This window comes from Entelurus aequoreus, linkage group LG09 (genome assembly GCF_033978785.1).
Source record: "Entelurus aequoreus isolate RoL-2023_Sb linkage group LG09, RoL_Eaeq_v1.1, whole genome shotgun sequence".
NCBI classification, from domain to species: domain Eukaryota; kingdom Metazoa; phylum Chordata; class Actinopteri; order Syngnathiformes; family Syngnathidae; genus Entelurus; species Entelurus aequoreus.
This window is the reverse complement of record NC_084739.1, coordinates 37,977,523-38,002,844: the sequence shown is the minus strand read 5'-3', so window position 1 is coordinate 38,002,844 and position 25,322 is coordinate 37,977,523. Positions and strand designations below refer to the sequence as shown.

Below are 25,322 nucleotides of genomic sequence, written 5' to 3'. Positions count from 1 at the left end.
TCAAATCTGTAGCATAAAACCCTGAACGCAACATCCCTAATAATGACGTATAGTATAGATGAGACATGCCCTTAGTGAGGGCCGAGGGCTAAATTTGGCTTGTAGAGTGGTTTGGTTTGTGTGGGTTCCCACATGTAATACATATTCCTACTGACCTCTTTCAAGCTCGCTCGTCGTGCCCCGATCCGATATTGATTTTGTATATCAGTCTGCTAAAACTAGTTTCAGATGATATTGGGTTGCATCTAAAATTTCCGAGATAAGTTCTGATACAAGCAGTTCTGCAGCGTGTTTACTTCTGTAAAGCTGGACAACCAGTTAAATATCCTCCAATTAGCACACAAGGTTCTTTTATTTCAGTAAAGTAATTTACAAAAGGTAAACATGATATGCTATAGGCTACTAAAAGCTAGCAGCTATACAACAGTTACGTACATAATAGCACGCAAGCTAAACATAAGTAATAAGCAGAGGTGGGACCAAGTCATTGTTTTGCAAGTCACAAGTCTCAAGTCTCGAGTCAAGTCCCGAGTCAAGACAGGCAAGTCCCGAGTCAAGTCCAAAGTCAAGACTGTAAAGTCTCAAGTCAAGTCCCAAGTCCTGCATTTTGAGTTTTGAGTCCTTTCAAGTCCTTTTAACCACAGATTAATATATTTACACAGATTGTGTATGCTTTTAAAACGCTGTATTTATTTATTAAAACAAGTGCATTTGAAATTGCAGGAAAAATAAATAGTGCTGACATTGTACTTCATAATAGCACTATTAACCAGTCATTTTAAACATTTAACTCATTCCTTTACAGAATAAACACATTTTAAAAAACAAGTGCAACTGTACTTATTTGCACAAAAGTGTTAACATTGTAATTCCATGGCATATTGCATTGTAACTAGTTCCACAGCAGTTTCTATCCTGTTCTTACCTTATCTTATTGATCTCATCTCATACTGTATGTGTGTTGATGTGTGTGTACACATGAAAAACATTACAAATACATGAACATAACAATAAACAGAGTTGTACTTTTTAGATTTCAGGGCCCTATGCAATATGTACACATATTCTTAATATAGTATACATTTTAACTGACCTTTATTTGACTATGTTTGTCTTTTTGTAGGTGGCTAAAATACACGGTGCTGCTGACCACCGTCTAACGTTACGTTACTGTGTGTGATACATTGACTAACGTAACGTTATGTGTCACGCCAAATTTAATTTCTTCCCATTACAAAAACCTTCCTATCCCCCATTTACTTCCGGGGACATTTCCTCTTACGTCATTTCCTCTTACTTACGTAATTTCCTCTTACGTCATTGACAGCGATCGATAGAATCCAAATCTCCTGAAAATGGTGGTGTCACTGAATGATATTTGTCTTTATCTTTCCCAGGGGACTTATGTCAAACACCAGCAGGCTTCGAAATATTTCAGGCGGAGTGTTAGGGCCGCTGCTGGGAACTTGTCTTCGTGGTAACGTGCAAAAAATATTAATTAATATATAATACTGTTAAATGTCTGTACTTTAAATCAACATTATTGTTGAAACCATTTCACTAATATTAATTAATATATAATACTGTTAAATGCCTGTACTTTAAATCAACATTATTGTTGAAACCATTTCACTAATATTAATTAATATATAATACTGTTAAATGTCTGTACTTTAAATCAACATTATTGTTGAAACCATTTCACTAATATTAATAAATATATAATACTGTTAAATGTCTGTACTTTAAATCAACATGCACCTGTGCAGATGAAAGTGTCTTTGTAGCCATGAATTCATACTTAAAAGTCTGTGTTGTCTTTCAATGTGTTAAAGGTTACAACTGAGTGTCCTGAGGTGAGGTGATGGCAGCTCCCAGTGGCGTGCGGTGAGGTTATTGTCTGGTGAGGCACTGCATCATCACAGTCAGATTTACAAACATATGAACCTTAAATAGTATCTTATTCACCATGTGATTGGCAGCAGTTAACGGATTATGTTTAAAAGCTCATACCAGCATTCTTTACACAACTGTAGCACACAAAAAAGCTAATTTAATTAAAAAAACATTATTATGGTCTTACCTTTCTTGCTGGACATCCACACAGCCAGCCTTTGCGTGTGTACCATGCCGTTTGAAAAGAACGGGTCTTCTGTCCCGAAGTCAAAAGCAAACCTTTTAGCTCCGGCGTTGGTCTACCTTTAATTATTACCTCCTGCTTCGATTGAAAGTCCAGTTTAGAAAACTGTTTTATTTTACATATGTAATCCTCCATGTTTTTAATAAAAGTCCAGGCGAGAGGAAATAAACAATCGCTTGCAAACTTTTTTTCTTCTTCTGCGGCCGAGGAATGATCTTTGGGATCACTACCGCCCTCTACCACCAGGAGGCCGGATTACTGCGAGCCTCAACCAGTACGTCTTTTGCAGCAGATTTATGAATGCTCAACACAAGAAATACGTTACACACATATGTTACACCCCTGTAGAGGGGGGAATATTGAACAGAAACACGGACACGATGTTCACTCATTCAAGACCAGTCTGTAATGGCAATTTTCCAAAAACATACACTTTTAAACACCACTTTTTAAACATTGCACCTTTTTAAACATTACTCTTTTTTTTTTAAGCATTACATTTCTTTATTCAAAACATGAAAGAAGTAGAAAAATAAAGCATTGTGCTGGAACTTTAATCTGTAAAAATATGTAATATTTTTATCATATTTTTATCAATAGCTAATCAGATCAAACTGACACTCCTTTAGTGTAAACACAAATAGAAATGCATAATTATCATCACCAAATATAACTGGTAAAGCATTGACTTTTAACTTTTCATTTTCCTCTACAAAATAACAACAGCAGAGCAAAATCTTTCATCTCAAAATCTACTCTCATGAAAAACGACTACACAACATAAAAAAATACATATCTGCATCAAACTAATCTCAACACACACGCGCACATGCACGCACACACACACAGTCACACGCGCACACGCAGTCACACGCGGTCATCCACACGCAGGCAGCTTTAAAGCATGTAGGTATATACCTTACAGACAGAGAGCAAAAATACATTGCAAAGTGTTGAATAACCACATTTCTTTACCTGTAGAGGGGGGAATATTGAACAGAAACACGGACACGATGTTCACTCATTCAAGTCCAGTCTGTAATGGCTGAATGAAAGAACGTGTCTCCCCAGGCAAAAGTAGTTGAAACTCGATCAGTGACTAAAACAACAACTAAGCATTTTTTAAAATGCAGGTACTAAAGAAAAACAACATAAAACCAGGAAGTATTTTCCAAATAAACATTAGAATGTTTTTGACACAGATTACTATTTTTTCATTGGTCTTTTTAGACTCTTCTGCACCAGGCAACAGTAATAGATGGCAGATCACCTTATCACAGCTTTGTTTGTCTTCATACCCCTTTTTTAAACTTTGTAAAGTAATTAGTTATGATGTTCTTTCTCCCTTTTTTTCTTACTTTTACCAGATACTATAATGAATTAAAGCTTTGTTTTTCTTCCTTCCTGTTTACTGTCTGCATGTTCACATTTACAGCAATTTTATAACTACTACACATACAGTTGTTGACAAAATACACTGTACATTATATACCTCAGCTAACTAAACTATGCCATAGTTTAGTTAGCTGATATAATTCATATAGCAATACAGTCTCACTGCACAGCAGCTCAGCAGTTAAGATTAAAGATTAAAGTACCAATGATTGTCACACACACACTAGATGTGGTGAAATTTGTCCCTTGGGGAGCAGTGGGCAGCAGCGGCGCCGCGCCCGGGAATCATTTTGGTGATTTAACCCCTAACTCCAACCCTTTGTTGCTGAGTGCCAAGCAGGGAGGTTATGGGTCCCAATTTTATAGTCTTTGGTATGACTCGGCTGGGATTTGAACTCCAACCAAGCCGAGTCATTGTGCACAATCCATGTTGAGGCACAAATCAGTGACGTGCCTCAACTGGCTGCTGATCACCGCACCGTCTCTTCTCAGTATTTGAACGGCAAATGTGAAAATAAAAATAAAAATAATCTAAAACTGGTGAAGTTAAATAGAAAATAACTTTAGTATAATCACTGGATACATATAACAATTTAATTAATTTTTTTTTATTTTTACATTTTTTTTCTTTCCACGATGGCAGGTGAGGCCCCGCCTCCCCTGCCTCTAGTGACTGCACGCCACTGGCAGCTCCTGACCAGGCTGATTCTCTGGAGGCCTTTGTGCAGCTCCGAGTTGGCCAGGATGAGGACGTTTTTGGAAAGGTACTCATTATGTTGATGTATGACAACGTGTCCTGTTGAAGGATGATTACTTAATGGCTACTGGTTAATATTTAGTTATTTATTTTTCTTTAAATGCTCTGTAATCTAAACATCTTGAATCAATTAAGGTGATCAACAATGTGGAGAGGGCCCAAGAGAGACAGAAATTGTCATATCGGCAGAGGATGAAGAAGGGGGCAGTGTTGGGACTAACGCGTTACAAAGTATTTTTTTATATTCAGTAACTCAGTTACCGTTACTACATGATGCGTTACTGCGTTATTTTACGTTATTTTTTATGTAGTATCGGCTAGAAACAGATGCGCTGCGGTGTCTTTCTTCTAAATCTTCCCCTGTCACACGCCGGAGAGAAGAAAAGAGGCGTGTGTCTGGGTGTGGGGAGGGGAGGCACACACGTGATCCGCGGTTTGATATATAAAACAAAACAAAAAGGTTGTTCGCATGCACGTTCAGTCCACACACAGCGTGGTCATGGCGAGCGGAGTAACGGAAGAGCTTGAACGCCCCGCGCCATTCAATCGGTGTGTTTATAGGAGCAGACTCCGTTGTGCAAAACGAGCGTTTTAAACACATGCTGAACGTGCTTGAGCCACGTTACGTACGACATCCCGTCGCGCACCCACTTCAGCGCTAAGATTGTGCCAGATCTTTATGAGCATGAGAAGAAAAAAGTTGTGGATGAACTATCCCGAGCATCACCAGTTGCGCTCACGACAGACTGGTGCACGTCCAGGGAAACTATGTGACGATAAGCGCTCACTTAATCACAGCAGACTGGCAGATGAGCAGACACGGCCCCTCTACGAGAGTCACCTTGCGCAGGTACTGACACAAGCAGTGGAGGAATGGAAGATAAAGATTTCCCAGTCACACGTGATAATGCCAAAAATCTAATAATTGCAGTGAATGAGGCAGGACTGGGACCACAGGTAGGTGCTTTGCACATGTAGTGAATTTGGCATCACATCTAAGTCAATAGGATGGACCAGGAAGGAGGTTTCCAAGCACAACAGCTGCTCATGTGCTTAAGACAAAGCAAGAAATACTAAAGCTGCCTACTCATAAAGCTCATACATGATGTCCCAACGAAGTGGAACTCCACTTATGATATGTTGCAGCAGCAGGCAGCTATATACTCTGCATTGACCCACAAGACCCTGAAGAAAAATGTCAAATACATCATCAACCTGTCTGATGATGATGTGAGAGTGGCAGAGGAGGTCTTCCAGGTGCTTAAACCCCTCAAAAGTGTTACATCTGAAACTTCACCATCTGTGTCAATGATCCTGCCACTGAAAACAAGGACTCTACAATCCATGACTCCAAGTGTGGAAGACAGCAGCATCACTCCAGATGTCAGGCTTTATTTCACTATCTATGTTTCAAGGAAGATGATGTGACTTCTTATGTTGCACTTTCAGTTGTTTTTTATTAATGGTCATTGGTCCAAGTTTAAAGAAAGGAGAAATGCCTTTTTATGTTGCACTGTTTTCATTAATTATGTTAAAATGCAAATAAAAATGCATGTCAAGTTGATCAACAGATTGTATTATTCTCCAGTGCAATAACAGTACTGAAATGAAGGCTAAAAGGCCATTAATGGGAGCTTTAAAAAAAAAGAAGAAAAAAAGAAGTAACTAAATAGTTACTTTTCACAGTAACACATTACTTTTTGATGTAAGTAACTGAGTTAGTAACTGAGTTACTTTTGAAATTAAGTAACTAGTAATTGTAGCTAGTTACTGGTTTTCAGTAACTAACCCAACACCAGAAGGGGGTCAAGCGCTTCATCATCCAACCTGGAATGGATGTCCTCAAGAAGGATGTGAGGAAGATAGGGAGACCTGGGCGAACCATGGACCCAAACTGGAGCCAGACCATCTACAGCAGACCTGGGCATTCTACGGCCCGCGGGCCGCATCCGGCCCTTTGCGCATCCCTGTCCGGCCCGCGTGAGGCCAATCATAAATTACAAAATACATTTCAAAAAGTATCTATGTCGAGTGTGCAATACAACGGTGCTGCTTTTGTTTTGAAAAGCGTTATTTGTATTACTTCCGTGTGGACGTATGCGCGTGTGCGATTGTGAGTGAATTGAACAGCGCAATCACAAATTACAACATAAAGTTTAAAAAACATCTATGTCGTGCGCGCAATACAACTGTGCTGCTTTTATTTTGAAATGTGTTATTTATGACCGTATGTCCGGGGGGAACCTGTGAGTGAAGGTGCATAGAGACAAGTGATGAGACGCTAAAAAAAGAAAAGTTGATGACGAATGCCGTGTTTTCAACAAGACATGGACTGCCAAGTATTTCTTTACATAAATTAAAGGTAAAGCCGTGTGCTTAATTTGTGGTACACAGCTTGCTGTGTTTAAAGAATATCATTTGAATTGCCACTACACGATGAAACACGAGGGAAAATACCGGAATCTGTCTGATCAAGCGCGCGCAAGGGAGGCCGATGCGTAGATGGTAAAACTGCAAACCCAACAAGGACTTTTTGCCATATTTCACACCCCCAGAGATGCAGCCGTCAGGACAAGTTTCGTAATTTCTCACAAAAGCGTCAAAAAAAGTAAGGCGTTTTTTGACGGAGAGTTTATTAAAGGCCTGCTGAAATGATTTTTTTTTTATTTAAACGGGAATAGCAGATCCATTCTATGTGTCATACTTGATCATTTCGCGATATTGCCATATTTTTGCTGAAAGGATTTAGTAGAGAAAATTGACGATAAAGTTCGCAACTTTTGCTCGCTGATAAAAAAAAGCCTTGCCTGTACCGGAAATAGCGTGACGTCACAGGAGCTAGGATTCCTCACAATTCCCCGTTGTTTAAAATGGAGCGAGAGAGATTCGGACCGAGAAAGTGATGATTACCCCATTAATTTGAGCGAGGATGAAAGATTCGTAGATGAGGAACGTTACAGTGAATGACTTGAGAGGCAGCGTTGGATGTATCTTTTTTCGCTCTGACCGTAACTTAGGTACAAGCTGGCTCATTGGATTCCACACTCTCCTTTTTCTATTGTAGATCACATATTTGTATTTTAAACCACCTCGGATACTATATCCTCTTGAAAATGAGAGTCGAGAATGCGAAATGGACATTCAGTGCCTTTTATCTCCACGACAATACATCGGCGAAATGCTTTAGCTACGAACTAACGTGATAGCATCTTGCTTTAACTGCATATAGAAACAAAAGAAATAAACCCCTGACTGGAAGTATAGATAGAAAATCAACAATACTATTAAACCGTGGACATGTAAATACACGGTTAATGCTTTCCAGGCTGGCGAAGGTTAACAATGCTGTGCTAACGACGCCATTGAAGCTAACTTAGCAACCGGACTGCACAGAGCTATGCTAAAAACATTAGCTCTCCCCCTACGCCAGCCAGCCCTCATTTGCTCATCAACACCCGTGCTCACCTGCGTTCCAGCGATCGGCAGAAGGACGAAGGACTTCACCCGATGCGTTTGGCGGCCCGGAGACGTAGGAAGTCAAGGTGAAGTCGGCGGCTAGCGCGGCTAGCGTGGCTAGCGCGGCTAGCGCTCCAACAAAGTCCTCCTGGTTGTGTTGCTGTAGTCCGCTGCTAATACACTGATCCCACCTACAACTGTCTTCTTTGCAGCCTTCATTGTTCATTAAAAACATTGCAAAAGATGTCCAGAATACTGTGGAATTATGAAATGAAAACAGAGCTTTTTGTATAGGATTCTACGGGGTACCATAACTTCCGTTACTCGGACTTCGTCACGCGCATACGTCATCATACCGCGATGTTTCAGCCGGATATTTCCCGGGAATTTGAAAATGTCACTTTATAAGTTAACCCGGCCATATTGGCATGTGTTGCAATGTTAAGATTTCATCATTGATATATAAACTATCAGACTGCGTGGTCGGTAGTAGTGGCTTTCAGTAGGCCTTTAAGGAGTGCTTATTGGACTTTGTTGCGCTGTATGCCCGGAGACATAGACTGTTTTTCGCTGGCTTTGGATGAGAGCTGTGATGTACGTGACACCGCCCAGCTGCACTTCTTCTTACGTGGGATAACTGCAGACTTTCAAATCACGGAGGAGCTGGCGGCCATGCAGTCAATTAAAGAGACAACCACAGGTAATGACTTGTTCACATAGGTAAATGCGTGTTTGGACATGTTAGGACTGAAATGGGACAAGCTGGCAGGTGTGACAATCCAATCCACTTTATTTATATAGCACATTTAAGCAACAAAATGTTTCCAAAGTGCTGCACAACAATGTTAAAAACAATATTCAAATATTATCCTTAGCTCCACCAATGACTGAATAAAAAGAAAAAACAATTACATATAAAACCAATATAAAATAAATATGATTAAAAACTATTTTTAACAACAGATGGTTGTCCAAATCTGACGGGGAAAAATGTTAGATAATGCAGGATAAAGTGACCATCAAAAGCAATCTGCTTTTGTAAAAAGTTAAGTTAGGTTAAATTAAATTATTGTTATTATTATTAATTATTATTATTATCATCATTATTATTTATCTTACGGTATATCAAAAATAATATTGAGCAAAATTTAATTGAAATATTGTCGTGTGGCCCTCCAGCAGTGCTCGGGTTGCTTATGCGGCCCCCGGTGAAAATTAATTGCCCACCCCTGATCTACAGGTATGCTTATCTAAAGTTCCATTACATTTAATACCAAAAGTATCGCTGATGGCTTCTTTTCTATTTTCAGCTCAATACATCTGTTTGATTTTTATCTGTGAAAACATTTGCAAAAAAAAAAATATTTGATTGGAAACCAAGTAAATGGTGGTCTTTGACTATTGTACTCTAGGATTGTAATTCAGTCTGAATGTACTCACATGCTTGAATGCAATATTGAATTCTAACCACAACGTTACTGGTAAAATGTTTCATGATTGTCATATTGGTGATGACCAAGCCAGAACTCATTCCCTTGATGTTACAGAGTTATGGAGGTTCTTCCAAACAATATAGTTAGGCTGGAGACCCTGGATGGAAAGCCCAAGCATATGATGACCCCGTATGCATCACTGAAACCTCTGCGCCCGAGTATGTCAAACTGAATGCTGTTCACAGGCAATTTTTGTTCAGAGAACTTAATATCCCTCCCCTGTATCATAATATGCCTCCTCTCTCATTTAGGGACTCACCCTGGCTGGCCAAAGGATTCCCCTTCAGCCCCTGTGCTTCCAGGAGATGCTGAAATGCTGACTTCATCATCGGAGGAGGAAACTGAGGTACCTTTTCAGAAAAAAAGTGTTTATGTGTCCATACATGTAGCTTTCTAACTATTTGTATGATTGACACAGGTCCAGTGTCATTGTTTCATGGACCATACATATGCTGGCCCCACATCACCCTGGAAAAAGGAGCTGCACCCCGACCAGAAACAACTGGTGAGCAGGTTTCAAATTGAGTAAAATTTTGACATTGGAGCCAGTATATGATTAAAAATATATACATATATTGCTTTGTGAAGTGGCCAAGGTTATATTCAATTTGAGTAATGTAAAATTTTCTCATGAACAGCTCGAGTATGTTTTGGCCTGCGATCGTCCAGCTATGGAACTGATCGTTAAAGAGGGAGGGGTGTGTTTAACCCGAGAAGAGTTTTGGTCTCTCGGGTTGTCCAGAGACATGGACTCCACGGTCAGTACTGTAACTGTTATGTTTGTTTCACTTGACTGCTTATTCCATGGATATGTATAACTTTGTTACAGCTGTAATGTGATGATAGATCGGAAATGCTTGCCTCCAGCTGGTTCAGGAAGCTGCTCAGAGACGTGTATGATTTCTTAGAGCTGCACAACAGTGGCTGTTTTTGGTCATTAAAAAATCAGATTCAATGGTTAATATAAAACCTCACATATCCTCATGTTTTTGGATTCAAAACTGTTACAGGGCAAAGATGTCTTCATTGCCAACATGTATATTGTACCAATGTGGAAGCACAAAGACGTCGATCCAATGTCAAGCCTTCCAGTGAGTACAATGAAATTTGAATGATAATAGCTACACTAATCTGAAATTTCTTTCTAAAATATTCATAAATGTTTACTACAGAGGGATGCACATCTAAATGATGCACTCCTCTTCCCAGCGTGGAGCAAGCACAACGGGCCAGAGCATTACCTTCTCTGTGTAAGAAAAATACTCGAGATATTTTTTAATTCTTGTGCAATTACATTATTTATGCCTCTTTCGGCATTGACTATTGTAGGTGTAGAGGCCGGCAAAGAGAAAAATTCTCTTGCTGGACTCTCAGTTTGCCCTTTGGCCATCTGGTTTTGGTGATGAGGTGTACAGAGCCATCTTTAGGTCCCTTTATAATAATCCTGGCCACAGTTCCATTTTGCCCACTTTTTGTTCCAGCCATGTTCTGGTTTTGGCTATGGTTCTGTTCTAGTCATCTTTCCCTTCCCCGCTATGCTCATGTTTTTGACATGTTCTTCTTTCGGCTATGTTCCCATTCTAGCCATGTTCCAGTGGTGTGCTACAGGGGTCCCCAACCACAGAGTCATGGACCAGTACTGGTGAAACGTGATTTTGTTCATGCTTTGGCAGTGTTCTAATATAATTTTCACTTGTTTATTTACAATTTGTCTTCATGTTTTAATATGCCAAGTGGCTTATTGCATTTTATTTTATTCACATTTGGCTTTTTTACTGCAGGAGCATTGCACAGCACATCGTCCCAGGAAGCTGGAGTGAGCTCACTGGAAAAGACATGCAGGTAATAGGTTTAGTCTATAAAATATAAATTTCTTGTAGTAAACCCAAAGGCTGTATACATTTTCATGGTGCTAATGTGTATTACCAGGAGATCCCACGCCAGACCTCGGGGAATGACTGTGGTGTTTTCATGCTCATGGTAAGTTGAGCATTTTTAAAGAAGAAGAGTAGGTTAAACTTCCCCCACAATGATGTGAAACACAGTATCAAATTCCAAAAATATTTGGTTGCAATTATTGCTTCCAGAGATATTCCTATCTATCACATTTCCAGTATTGATGTTGACGGCTCTTTTCATCAATTTAGTAGATTATTACAAAGTAGATACATATTTTTTTCATTACACAATTATTACATGTGCTCAGAAAAATTACTATTTTATATTTTTAGTACTCCCTCTGGCTCTGTACGGACACTACTTTTCACTACAGTGTGGTAAGTATTTAGATATTTAAAAGATTTCAAAATAAGCGGCTCTGAGAGGTAAAAATAATTAACTCATTGTTATATCTGCTCTAGCTGGACATGCAGTCAATCCGGCGTTGGTGGTGTGTCCTTCTAATGGAGCGCTTTGGCATTGAAGGGTAGGACAACTTCTTGAAATATCTGATGTATTGTTTATCATGATTAGTAACTGCCTGCGATGAGGTGGCGACTTGTCCAGGGTGTACACTGCCTTCCGCCCGAATGCAGCTGAGATAGGCTGCAGCGACCCCCCGCGACCCCAAAAAGGGACAAGCGGTAGAAAATGGATGGATGGATGGATGGATTAGTAACTGTAATCTGAAGAGCTTTTCTTCAATTTCCCCAAAGGCATGGCCAGAGGTTCTGTTATTGGACAGACAAGGCGAGCGGCCTATTGCAGGGCATTCTTCAGCCAGTGTTTAGGGTATCCAGAAACTCAGTCCAGGCCATCGACTGCGTCATCAAAGAATAACTGAATACAGTACTGGTATGCCGTGACACAAAAGTGAATAAATTGTATCATACCTATGTTGCTCCATAAAAAAAAATGATTGGAGAAATATGTAAGCTGGGGGAAAAAATAACTGGTTTAAAAATAATAATCTAATAACCTTTATTGGTTTGTACTTTGATGTGGTTTAAGAGCTTTTCACTATAACATGTCTACTTCTGAGGTGACCACCACTAGTGATTATAATTGACGCTTTGTCCTTTATCTGTGTTCCCCATTCTTTAGGTGCAGCTCGTGCAATGTTTGGAACAAAACATTTGTAAACAATAAAAAATCATTTTACATTGCAGTTGTTTGCCTCATTTTAAAGTCTTGAAGAAATACCCAAGGTTTTTCTTTATTTTTATGTTCTTATTCTAAATATTGTCGTTTGTCTGACCACGGGTCAGCTGACTTCACTGAGGTACATATGTGCACATAAATGTCATTTTAATTTAGTTCACTTACACAGAGAACTAAAAAAACTGAATTTAACGAATACATTTAGTTTTAATAAAGTTTGATAATGTTGATTGATAATTAATTAACTTATTGTACACTGTTATTCATTTCCGCATATGTCCACGAGTCAAATGTGCAGTCAGGAATATCCTCAAGTTAATTTGTCCGATTAATACTTGTCCGATTAATACAGACGTTTTGTTAACGCTATATTATAAAAAATTAAAAAAACAGCGACGGGCAGTCAAAGCCGAAGTGCTGTCAATGACGTAAGAGGAATTGACGTAGGTAAGAGGAAATGACGTAAGAGGAAATGACCCCGGAAGTAAATGGGGGATAGGAAGGTTTTTGTAATGGGAAGAAATTTGGCGTGACAGCACCTCATGCAACCTGCTTAAAAAAAAATCACTTGACAAAAAGTATGAATAAGGTAGCGAACTGCAGTGGACGCAACAGATTGTCGTGTTTGCAATGACGTTATAACCATAGACATCTTATAAGTAGAAGCAGCATTGGCTGCTGTGACGCAAGCAATTTGGCCGCCATCTTGAAGTGGTGATGGGGAGCCGGGGAGCAGCCTAAACTGACAGTTGACAGGTAGAAAACAAAGATGCCGGGCTGGTGTTCAGCATTTTCCTGCTCAAATGAGCGGACTGTTGAAAATAGGAATCGGGGGATTACTTTTCACAAGTAAAATTTAACATTAATGTACTATTGGTTGTATTTTGTGAAAATAATTTTACCACAGAGTTGAGAAGGAGCAAAGATCTTCAATATTTGTATGTGAAAATCACAAAGAAATCTTCTGGGGGAGGATGACGCCCCTACAGGGGTTTGGTTTACAAACTTTCAGCCCCACCTAAAACAAAATTCACCATCCGCCACTGATTATGATGCATTCTCATTTTAGGCAAAATATAAGACAATACTTTCTTAACAGTATAATTGTAACCAGGAATAAGTCTTCAAGTAACAATATTCAAATACTAACATTGTTGGGTAAAACATAATTTGGTTTTATTCTGAATCCAGTGAAACAGATTGGTGGTTTTAGCTGATATAAAGACTTTCAGGTGTTTAAAGGCCTACTGAAACCCACTACTACCGACCACGCAGTCTGATAGTTTATATATCAATGATGAAATCTTAACATTATAACACATGCCAATACGGCCGGGTTAACTTATAAAGTGACATTTTAAATTTGCCGCTAAACTTCCGGTTCGAAACGCCTCTGAGGATGACGTATGCGTGTGACGTAGCCCGGCGAACACGGGTATGCCTTCCACATGGAAGCCGATACGAAAAAGCTCTGTTTTCATTTCATAATTCCACAGTATTCTGGACATCTGTGTTCGTGAATCTGTTTCAATCATGTTCATTGCATTATGGAGAAGGAAGCCGAGCAAGCAAAGAAGAAAGTTGTCGGTGCGAAATGGACGTATTTTTCGAACGTAGTCAGCCACAACAGTACACAGCCGGCGCTTCTTTGTTTACATTCCCGAAAGATGCAGTCAAGATGGAAGAACTCGGATAACAGAGACTCTAACCAGGAGGACTTTTGATTTGGATACACAGACGCCTGTAGAGAACTGGGACAACACAGACTCTTACCAGGATTACTTTGATTTGGATGACAAAGACGCAGACGTGCTACTGTGAGTATGCAGCTTTGGCTTTTTTTTGCGTATGTACGTAACTTTTTAAAAATATATAAGCTTTATGAACCTTGGGTTAGGTGAACGGTCTTTTGGGCTGAGTGATTGTGTGTGTTGATCATGTGTTTGAATTGTATTGGCGTGTTCTATGGAGCTAGGAGCTAGCAGAGGAGCTAGGAGCTAGCATAACACGTACCGTACCGTACGTGCGCGTCACGTACGTAACTTTTTAAAAATATATAAGCTTTATGAACCTTGGGTTAGGTGAACGGTCTTTTGGGCTGAGTGATTGTGTGTGTTGATCATGTGTTTGAATTGTATTGGCGTGTTCTATGGAGCTAGGAGCTAGCAGAGGAGCTAGGAGCTAGCATAACACGTACCGTACCGTACGTGCGCGTCACGTACGTAACTTTTTAAAAATATATAAGCTTTATGAACCTTGGGTTAGGTGAACGGTCTTTTGGGCTGAGTGATTGTGTGTGTTGATCAGGTGTTTGAATTGTATTGGCGTGTTCTATGGAGCTAGGAGCTAGCAGAGGAGCTAGGAGCTAGCATAACAAACACGCAGGTGTTATTATGCAGGATTAATTTGTGGCATATTAAATATAAGCCTGGTTGTGTTGTGGCTAATAGAGTATATATATGTCTTGTGTTTATTTACTGTTGTAGTCATTCCCAGCTGAATATCAGGTACCGTGAGTATGCAGCCTTGGCTGCTAAACATTCGATAACTTGACCGTATGTGCGCGTCACGTACGTAACTTTTAAACAATATATAAGCTTTATGAACCTTGGGTTAGGTGAACGGTCTTTTGGGCTGAGTGATTGTGTGTGTTGATCAGGTGTTTGAATTGTATTGGCGTGTTCTATGGAGCTAGGAGCTAGCAGAGGAGCTAGGAGCTAGCATAACAAACACGCAGGTGTTTTTATGCAGGATTAATTTGTGGCATATTAAATATAAGCCTGGTTGTGTTGTGGCTAATACAGTATATATATGTCTTGTGTTTATTTACTGTTGTAGTCATTCCCAGCTGAATATCAGGTCACCCCCGGCTCTCACAGCATCTTCCCTATCTGAATAGCTTCAACTCCCCACTAGTCCTTCACTTGCACTTTACTCATCCACAAATCTTTCATCCTCGCTCAAATTAATGGGGAAATTGTCGCTTTCTCGGTCCGAATCTCTCTCACTTCATGCGGCCATCATTGTAAACAATAGGGAACTTTGCGTATATGTTCAACTGACTACGTCACGCTACTTCCGGTAGGTGCAAGCCTTTTTTTTATCAGATACCAAAAGTTGCAATCTTTATCGTCGTTGTTCTATACTAAATCCTTTCAGCAAAAATATGGCAATATCGCGAAATGATCAAGTATGACACATAGAATAGATCTGCTATCCCCGTTTAAATAAAAAAAATTCATTTCAGTAGGCCTTTAATATGTTTATGTTTAAGTATTTGGCAGAAGCTTTTATCCAAAGCGACATACATAAAAAATACATATAAAACAATCACTGTAAACAATGTCATTTAAGGGAAGAATGTAATACAAAATATCAATACAAAGTGTCAAGACAGAATAAACTCTCTGCTGCTGCAGCAACAGAGATACAGTCTATAGGTCCCTAAGATATATACTATATATCTTAGGGACCTATAGACTGTATCCGCGTATATACTACATAAACAATGTATGAATACATTAGATATCTATATAGATATCTAATGTATTCATACATTGTTTATGTAGGATATATGCATGTATATACAAACCCCGTTTCCATAAGAGTTGGGAAATTGTGTTATATGTAAATATAAACGGAATACAATGATTTGCAAATCATTTTCAACCCACATTCAGTTGGATATGCTACAAAGACAACATATTTGATGTTCAAACTGATAAAACTTTTTTTTTTTTGCAAATAATCATTAACTTTAGAATTTGATGCCAGCAACATGTGACAAAGAAGTTGGGAAAGGTGGCAATAAATACTGATAAAGTTGAGGAATGCTCATCAAACACTTATTTGGAACATCCCACAGGTGAACAGGCAAATTGGGAACAGGTGGGTGCCATGATTGGGTATAAAAGTAGATTCCATGAAATGCTCAGTCATTCACAAACAAGGATGGGGCGAGGGTCACCACTTTGTCCCCACTTTGTGCCCATGTCTTGGGCACTAATACACCCCCATACCATCACAGATGCTGGCTTTTCAACTTTGCGCCTATAACAATCCGGATGGTTCTTTTCCTCTTTGGTCCGGAGGACACGACGTCTACAGTTTCCAAAAACAATTTGAAATGTGGACTCGTCAGACCACAGAACACTTTTCCACTTTGTATCAGTCCATCTTAGATGAGCTCAGGCCCACCGAAGGCGACGGCGTTTCTGGGTGTTGTTGATAAACGGTTTTCGCCTTGCATAGGAGAGTTTTAACTTGCACTTACAGATGTAGCGACCAACTGTAGTTACTGACAGTGGGTTTCTGAAGTGTTCCTGAGCTCATGTGGTGATATCCTTTACACACTGATGTCGCTTGTTGATGCAGTACAGCCTTAGTATGTCCGTTGGGAAATTGTGTTAGATGTAAATATCAACGGAATACAATGATTTGCAAATAATTTTCAACCCATATTCAGTTGAATATGCTACAAAGACAACATATTTGATGTTCAAACTGATTTTTTTTTTTTTTTTTTTGCAAATAATCATTAACTTTAGAATTTGATGCCAGCAACATGTGACAAAGAATTTGGGAAAGGTGGCAATAAATACTGATAAAGTTGAGGAATGCTCATCAAACACTTATTTGGAACATCCATCCATCCATCCATTTTCTACCGCTTATTCCCTTCGGGGTCGCGGAGGGCGCTGGAGCCTATCTCAGCTACAATCGGGCGGAAGGCGGGGTACACTCTGGACAAGTCGCCACCTCATCGCAGGGCCAACACAGATAGACAGACAACATTCACACTCACATTCACACACTAGGGCCAATTTAGTGTTGCCAATCAACTTATCCCCAGGTGCATGTCTTTGGAGGTGGGAGGAAGCCGGAGTACCCGGAGGGAACCCACGCAGTCACGGGGAGAACATGCAAACTCCACACAGAAAGATCCCGAGGCCGGGATTGAACTCACGACTACTCAGGACCTTCGTATTGTGAGGCAGACGCCAGAGGTGTGGACTCGAGTCACATGACTTGGACTCGAGTCAGACTCGAGTCATGAATTTGATGACTTTAGACTCGACTTGACAAAATGTAAAGAGACTTGCAACTCGACTTAGACTTTAACATCAATGACTTGTGACTTCACTTGGACTTGAGGCTTTTGACTTGACATGACTTGCTACTTTCCCCAAAACCCAAACCTTAAAAAGTTATTTGGGAGCGCTCCGTATCTTTCATTTTATACGTCTGTGTCTATAAGCGTGTGTGCTGCGTGTCAGCGTGTGTGCTGTCAGTACAACAGCCAATCAAATTAAATCTACATTGTTTTCATCACACAGCTCTCATCCAATCCAATTGCAGGACAACCACCGAACATGAGTTGTCAAACAATGCGGCAGTGAGAAACAATTATGCCAAAGTTGGTTTCGTTCGGGTATAAAAACTACGACTTGGTCAACAAAAAACGAATTGCCGTATGCAAATCACGCAGTTCGAATATTACAGACGGAGACGCAACAACTTCCAACTTCGTTCGACATTTGAAGTTGCACAAAGAAGGGTAAGTTTTGAATGTAAGATAACGTTTATTGGCTGAGTAACATGACTTTTATTTGCTGTGTAGTTAAATCAGTGAGGCTGCAAACTCACTGCTAACGTTATAACCATAGACATCTTATAAGGGTACGCAGCATTGAGCGCTACTGCCTACTGGCGCAGACGAGACGCGGAGCCGCCATCTTGGAGTGGTGATCCGCTCCACTCAGTGCAATTCATTTGGCAGGAGCAATGAACTGTCAGCTAATTTAATTCATCTTACCTCACTGAATACCACTGATTTTCACGCGTTTTTTTGTCATACGTGTAGCTATGATAACGGACACATGTTTTGGCGTTTTTATTATTCATAGTTTGCTTAACAGTAATATAATATTCTTATACGCTATAAGTGACCAGACGTCCGAGATCAAAACTGGACAAAATCGAGAGAGGCTAAAAATGGGAGTGTATTAGTGCCCAAGACATGGGTAACTTACACATCTGTGAAGGCGCCATTAATGCTGAAAGGTACATACAGGTTTTGGAGCAACATATGTTGCCATCCAAGCAACGTTACCATGGACGCCCCTGCTTATTTCAGCAAGACAATGCCTAGCCACGTGTTACATCAACGTGGCTTCATAGTAAAAGAGTGTGGGTACTAGACTGGCCTGCCTGTAGTCCAGACCTGTCTCCCATTGAAAATGTGTGGCGCATTATGAAGCCTAAAATACCACAACGGAGACCCCCGGACTGTTGAACAACTTAAGCTGTACATCAAGCAAGAATGGGAAAGAATTCCACCTGAGAATCTTAAAAAATGTGTCTCCTCAGTTCCCAAACGTTTACTGAGTGTTGTTAAAAGGAAAGGCCATGTAACACAGTGGTGAACATGCCCTTTCCCAACTACTTTGGCACGTGTTGCAGCCATGAAATTCTAAGTTAATTATTATTTGCAAAAAAAAAATAAAGTTTATGAGTTTGAACATCAAATATCTTGTCTTTGTAGTGCATTCCATTGAATATGGGTTGAAAAGGATTTGCAAAGCATTGTATTCCGTTTATATTTACATCTAACACAATTTCCCAACTCATATGGAAACGGGGTTTGTAAACAAGTATCAAATATTTATAGTTGCATATCACATACAGATAAGAAGTCTCCAAAGCAGAAGTAAAGACCTATCTATCTATCTCTCATTCGACTCACTACGCCATGATCTTAACTTCAGGAATAATTTTGGCCACTACATAAGTCCATTCATTACTAATAAATATGTTAGGGGCTTTCATATTGTTGTCTTTTTGACTCATTTCACTTGGTGAAGCATTTTCTAACATTCCACACTACAAAATAATAAAAGTATGCATTAACCAGTGACGTGCGGTGAGGTTAATGGCTGGTGAGGCACTGACTTCATCACAGTCAGATTTACAAACATATGAACCCTAAAGAGTATCTTATTCACCATTTAAATTGGCAGCAGTTAACGGGTTATGTTTAAAAGCTCATACCAGCATTCTTCCCTGCTTGGCACTCAGCATCAAGGGTTGGAATTGGGGGTTAAATCACCAAAAATGTATCCCGGGCGCGGTGCCGCTGCTGCCCACTGCTCCCCTCACCTCCCAGGGGGTGATCAAAGGGATGGGTCAAATGCAGAGGACAAATTTCACCACACCTAGTGTGTGTGACAATCATTGGGACTTTAACTTAACTTTAACTTTACACATACAAACTGTAGCACACAAAAAAGCACATTTAATTAAAAAAACTTTATTATGGTCTTACCTTTACTTATAAATGAAGTCCATGCGTCGCTCCTTCTGAACAAAAGCATCGATAACTTGTTTATAGAAGTCTTCCTTATCTTTCTTCAGTTTTAAAAGTCTCTCTGTCTCAAAGGAGATCTTCCTTTAATTATTACCTCCTGCTTCGATTGAAAGTCCAGTTTAGAAAACTGTTTTATTTTAGATATGTAATCCTCCATGGTAAAAGTCCAGGCGAGAGGAAAAAATAAACGATCACTGCGGCTGCACTTGACTTGCTAACTGTTGCTGCTTGTTGTCACTTATTCTGCAGCCGAGTAGTCGCAAGAATGATCTCTGGGATCACTAGCGCCCTCTACCACCAGGAGGCGGGATTACTGCGAGCCTCACCCAGTGCGTCTTCGCAGCCGTTTTATGGTTGCTCAGCACAATAAATACGTTACACACATACAGTTGTTGACAAAATACACTGTACATTATATACCTCAGCTAACTAAACTATGGAAATGTATAATAAAATTCATATAGCAATACGGTCTCACTGCACAGCAGGCCAGCAGTTAGCCGAGTCATTGCGCAATCCATGGTGAGGCTCAACTGGTTGGTGACTCACCGCAAGTCTCTTCTCAGTATTTGAACGGCAAATGTGAAAATTCAGCGATTTTGAATAAAAATAATCTAAAACTGGTGAAGTTAAATGGAAAATAACTTTATAGTATAATCACTGGATACATATAACAATTTAATTTTTTTGTTTTCTTTTTCCTTTTTTTTTCTTTCCATGATGGCACCTGCCTCCCCTGACTACACGTCAATGGCATTAACCAATACTCATACTAATTTTGGTATCGTATCTAAAGTGAAAAACTTGTATCGGGATATGCTAAAGCTCACACAATCATTGACGACATGTCCCAAGGCTAACTACAAAACCCAAAACCAGTGAAGTTGGCACGTTGTGTAATTCGTAAATAAAGACAGAATACAATGATTTGCAAATCCTTTTCAACTTATATTCAATTGAATAGATTGCAAAGACAAGATATTTAATGTTCGAACTGAGAAACTATTTTTTTTGGCAAATAATCATTAACTTAGAATTTAATGGCAGCAACACATTGCAAAAAAGTTGGCACAGGGGCATTTTTACCACTGTGTTACATGGCATTTCCTTTTAACAACACTGAGTAAACGTTTGGGAACTGAGGAGACTAATTTTTGAAGCTTTTCAGTTGGAATTCTTTCCCATTCTTGCTTGATGTACAGCTTAAATTGTTCAACAGTCTGGGGTCTCTGTTGTGGTATTTTACGCTTCATAATGTGCCACACATTTTCAATGGGAGAGGTCTGGACTACAAGCAGGCCAGTCTAGTACCCGCACTCTTTTACTATGAAGCCACGTTGTTGTAACAGGTGGCTTGGCATTGTCTTGCTGAAATAAGCAGGGGCGTTCATGATAACATTGCTTGGATGGCAACATATGTTGCTCCAAAACCTGTATATACCTTTCAGCATTAATGGTGCCTTCACAGAAGTGTAAGTTACCCATGCCTTGGGCACTAATACACCACCATACCATCACAGATGCTGGCTTTTGAACTTTGCGCCCATAACAGTCCGGATGGTTCTTTTCCTCTTTGGTCCGGAGGACACGACGTCCACAGTTTCCAAAAATGTGGACTCGTCAGACCACAGAAAACTTTTCCACTTTGCATCAGTCCATCTTAGAAGAGCTCGGGCCCAGCGAACTGTAGTTACTTACAATGGTTTTCTGAAATGTTCCTGAGCCCATGTGGTGATATCCTTTACACACTGATGTCGCTTTTTGATGCAGTACCTCAGGGATCGAAGGTTCGTAATATCATCGCTTACGTGCAGTGATTTCTCCAGATTCTCTGAACCTTTTGATGACATTACGGACCGTAGATGGTGAAATCCTTAAAGTCTTTGCAATAGTTAGTTGAGAAATGTTGTTCTTAAACTGTTGGACAATTTGCTCACGCACTTGTTGACAAAGTGGTGACCCTCGCCCCATCCTTGTTTGTGAATGACTGAGCATTTCATGGAAGCTGCTTTTATACCCAATCGTGGCACCCACCTGTTCCCAATTAGCCTGTTCACCTGTGGGATGTTCCATATATGTGTTTGATGAGCATTCCTCAACTTTATCAGTCTTTTTTGCCACTCGTGCCAGCTTTTTTGAAACATGTTGCAGGCATCAAATTCCAAATGAGCTAATATTTGCAAAAAATAACAACGTTTTCAAGTTCGAACGTTAAGTATCTTGTCTTTGCAGTCTATTCAATTAGGTTGAAAAGAATTTGCAAATCATTGTATTCTGTTTTTATTTACAATTTACACAACGTGCCAACTTCTTTTTATTTTTTTATTTTACATCTCTTACATAGGTACCTACGTTCCCACATACATACACAAATACAGTACATACTTACATACTCAAAGTTGGTACATCCACACGCACATTCACTGTACAAATATACATATGCACATACATGTACAACATATACATTCACTATACAAACATACATATACACATATTGTACATATACATTCACTGTACAAACATACATATACACATACTGTACATATACATTCACTGTACAAACATACATATACACATACTGTACATATACATTCACTGTACAAACATACATATACACATACTGTACATATACAAGTACATATACTTACATACACTCATGCACATAATCACGTTTCATCAAACATAAATTAACGTTGTTGCCCTAGGGTAAACTGGATAACACACGGCACACTGACAAAGCTTAACCTATTCTTACTATAACAATCTACAAGGTTAATGTAGGTTGCTTCTCTTTCTTCCCCTCCATTTTTCTGCTTTCTTTTGTATCTCTAATTATCATTACGTATATGTATTGTTGCATTTGAACAACTGTATTGTTGATAATAGAGGTAAATTATTGGTATTGTTCATTATTAATAGCGTTAATTCTATTGGTATTTGTATTGCTCCATTTGTAGTGTAATAATGCTCATTGTCATTTCTGTATTATTATTTATTTCGCTAACTGCTTATTTGCTATCACTTTTACCATCATATTTGTACATGTCGTATTTGCTGATGTTGCTCTATTGTTGTTATTGTTGTGTTTGCTGTTGTTGTTTTTGTCTCTCTGTCTAATCCCCCTTTTTTCCCCACAATTTCCCCCTCTGTCTTCCTTTTTTCCTCTTTCTATCCCCTCCTGCTCCGGCCTGGCTGCACCAAATGATAATATAAATACATTTAATAAAGTCAAATACAAATAAGGCAACAAGAGAAATATCCCACACTTCTCTTTTGTAAAGTAAATCTGAACAGCCGATATGGGCATCTACATCAATTATATGATTTGCCTGAGAAGCTGGACGGGACAAAACAACAACAAAAACAACGTGCCAACTTCACTGGTTTTGGGTTTTGTATTTGTCATCTATTTATGTTATTGCTATTATCTGACACCTGACATGTTAGCTACTTCTCTCTGTTTATAATGTCTATTTTCTATTTCCTGCTGGACCTACTCTCTATTTTATGCTGCTGCTGTCATATAGACTGTATATACTGTAATATTGTACATGGTCATTGGTTTATATTGTATATATGTTATAGACATAATATAATATATCTGTATATAAATTACTCTGTACACATATTATGTATATATTCGTATATATGCTACATTTTTTATAGCTACATTAGTCTATTTATACCTGCATTGTCCTTTCCATCATTGTAACTGAGCTACTGTGTTGAACAATTTCCCTTGTGGATCATTAAAGTTTGTCTAAGTCTAAGTCTAAGTCTATTTGTACTAACCAAAGGAACTTTACGATTTACATTTCAGCTATTTGTGTTCCATGCCTAAAATGTATGTTTTTGTCCTGAGGCCCTTTGGCACATTCAACATTTTCAGATGTGTATGCACCCACGGTATTGAGATGGAGAACAATTCAAGGTTCTTCCACTAGATGGCAGAAAGTACATAAATAACCTGTTTATCCACTTTTGTCACTCATGTAACAGAAGAAGTCATAGCACACTTTTTAAATGTATATTATGAATCTTGGCTCAATAAGCTTTCTTTAACGGTAAAGCAGTCTCATTTCCCCATGCGGTGAAGTGTTAAACCCTTCATGTCCCTCCTCTCATTTCATTACGCGCTTCATTCCCCCGAGTTGACGGGGGCAGCCGCTGACCTTTGACAGGGACTCCACTCGGTCACGGGAGGAACAGTTTGACGCGATATTCTCAACGGAGCGCCGTATGAAGGTCTTAAATATGTCAAACACGAGCATTATAACAAGTGTGTTCAACTTTAACGTCTTGCCTGAAGCCTGCGCTGCCTTCAGATTAAACCTGTGTTGACAGACGCATTTGTGCTCAGGCGTCAGCACGGGCAGCTAAAAGGAGGACCTCAGAGCTGCTCACGTATTGATTTATTCCAGTCTGCCACAGCACAGTGCATGCAAACACTCTGCAAACATGGTGAGTACACACACACACACACACACACACACACACACACACACACACACACACACACACACACACACACACACACACACACACACACACACACACACACACACACACACACACACACACACACACACACACACACACACACACACACACACACACACACACACACACACACACACTTTTGTCTGATGTGTTAGTTGCTAAATGCAGTACTTTAAGTTCAAGATGTGTTCTTTGTACTCTTAAAAATGTTATTGTGCACATGCATGATGTTATAGTGTTGTTTATTAAAAAAAAGGCTTGTTTGCTATTTGCTGCTGCCACTGATCAGCAGATTAGAGCGTTGCTAGGATACCTGTTGATGTCATCGCTCTCTTGTACTGTAGGTCTCTCACATCTGCTTGCTGTCTTTGTTCGGCAGCTTTTTTTGTTTTTTTTTAAAAAGCCCCTGCAAAGAAAGATTGGGCAATAAAGTCACATATTTTTAATGGAGTTTGAGTCATGGTCATGAGGAAATCAGCAAAAGTGACTTGAAATGCATGTGCTCCTGCATCAATATATCTGTATATATAGATTATTCTGTACACATATTATGTATATATTTGTATATATGGTAGATTGTTTTATCGCTATATTAGTCTATTTATACCTGCATTGTCCTTTCCATCCTTACACTTGTTTGTGTCATGTTTGTCCTTAAACAAAAAACATACTAAAACCAAAAAAATATTTCCCCCCATCTTTTTCCATTTTCAATCTTTTTTTAAAAATGCTCCAGGGAGCCACTTGAGACCGCGGGTTGCTGACCCCCGCTTTAGTTAAATTATTGTGGAAATTATTTAATTGAGCACATAAAATTGGGTCAACTGTGTTTAAATTATTTATAAATCTATAATTCATGTAACTTTTATAATTTGTGCATATACAATATATACGTATATTATTTAACTAATAAGTTATACCATTATAAGAATGTATAAGTAAATGTATAAGTTAATTGATGTATCATTTAGTTATTCCATCCATCCATTTTCTACCATTTGTCCCTCTCTGGGTCACGGGTATGGCTGGAACCTATCCCAGCTGCATTTGGGCGGAAGGCGGGGTACACCCTGGACAAGTCGCCACATCATCGCAGGGCCAACACAGACAGAGAGA

At 39.3% G+C, this 25,322-nt stretch overlaps 3 protein-coding genes across 8 annotated transcripts in view; 2 read left to right on the top strand and 1 right to left on the bottom strand.

The window, feature by feature from the left end:
* Nucleotides 1-12,029, top strand: part of LOC133657409 (uncharacterized) — a 37,509-nt gene extending 25,480 nt beyond the window's left edge. Inside the window, exons 2-15 of one of the 5 annotated variants that reach the window (XM_062058712.1) lie at nt 4,179-4,299; nt 9,296-9,399; nt 9,493-9,587; nt 9,666-9,746; nt 9,880-9,999; nt 10,252-10,332; nt 10,414-10,491; nt 10,826-10,883; nt 11,023-11,083; nt 11,171-11,221; nt 11,473-11,517; nt 11,602-11,627; nt 11,714-11,823; nt 11,896-12,029. In XM_062058712.1, coding sequence (XP_061914696.1) covers nt 4,179-4,299; nt 9,296-9,399; nt 9,493-9,587; nt 9,666-9,746; nt 9,880-9,999; nt 10,252-10,332; nt 10,414-10,491; nt 10,826-10,883; nt 11,023-11,083; nt 11,171-11,221; nt 11,473-11,517; nt 11,602-11,627; nt 11,714-11,784 — 992 coding nt within the window. In that variant the 3' untranslated portion in view covers nt 11,785-11,823; nt 11,896-12,029. Of the gene's footprint in view, nt 1-4,178; nt 4,300-7,976; nt 9,400-9,492; nt 9,588-9,659; nt 9,747-9,879; nt 10,000-10,251; nt 10,333-10,413; nt 10,492-10,825; nt 10,884-11,022; nt 11,084-11,170; nt 11,222-11,472; nt 11,518-11,601; nt 11,667-11,713; nt 11,824-11,895 lie in introns of those variants that run through there. The other 4 variants (XM_062058711.1, XM_062058714.1, XM_062058715.1 and 1 more) reach the window with 4 other exon arrangements.
* LOC133657407 (heparan-alpha-glucosaminide N-acetyltransferase-like) overlaps nt 1-24,008 on the bottom strand; it is a 127,439-nt gene extending 103,431 nt beyond the window's left edge. Inside the window, exon 1 of one of the 2 annotated variants that reach the window (XM_062058704.1) lies at nt 23,879-24,008. The gene's annotated coding sequence lies outside the window, so the exon portion shown is untranslated. Of the gene's footprint in view, nt 1-3,115; nt 3,152-23,878 lie in introns of those variants that run through there. The other variant, XM_062058703.1, reaches the window with a different exon arrangement.
* A 99-nt stretch (nt 24,009-24,107) lies between these two features.
* pcbd1 (pterin-4 alpha-carbinolamine dehydratase/dimerization cofactor of hepatocyte nuclear factor 1 alpha) overlaps nt 24,108-25,322 on the top strand; it is a 163,544-nt gene continuing 162,329 nt past the window's right edge. Inside the window, exon 1 of the mRNA XM_062058717.1 lies at nt 24,108-24,167. Coding sequence (XP_061914701.1) covers nt 24,165-24,167 — 3 coding nt within the window. The 5' untranslated portion in view covers nt 24,108-24,164. The remainder of the gene's footprint in view (nt 24,168-25,322) is intronic.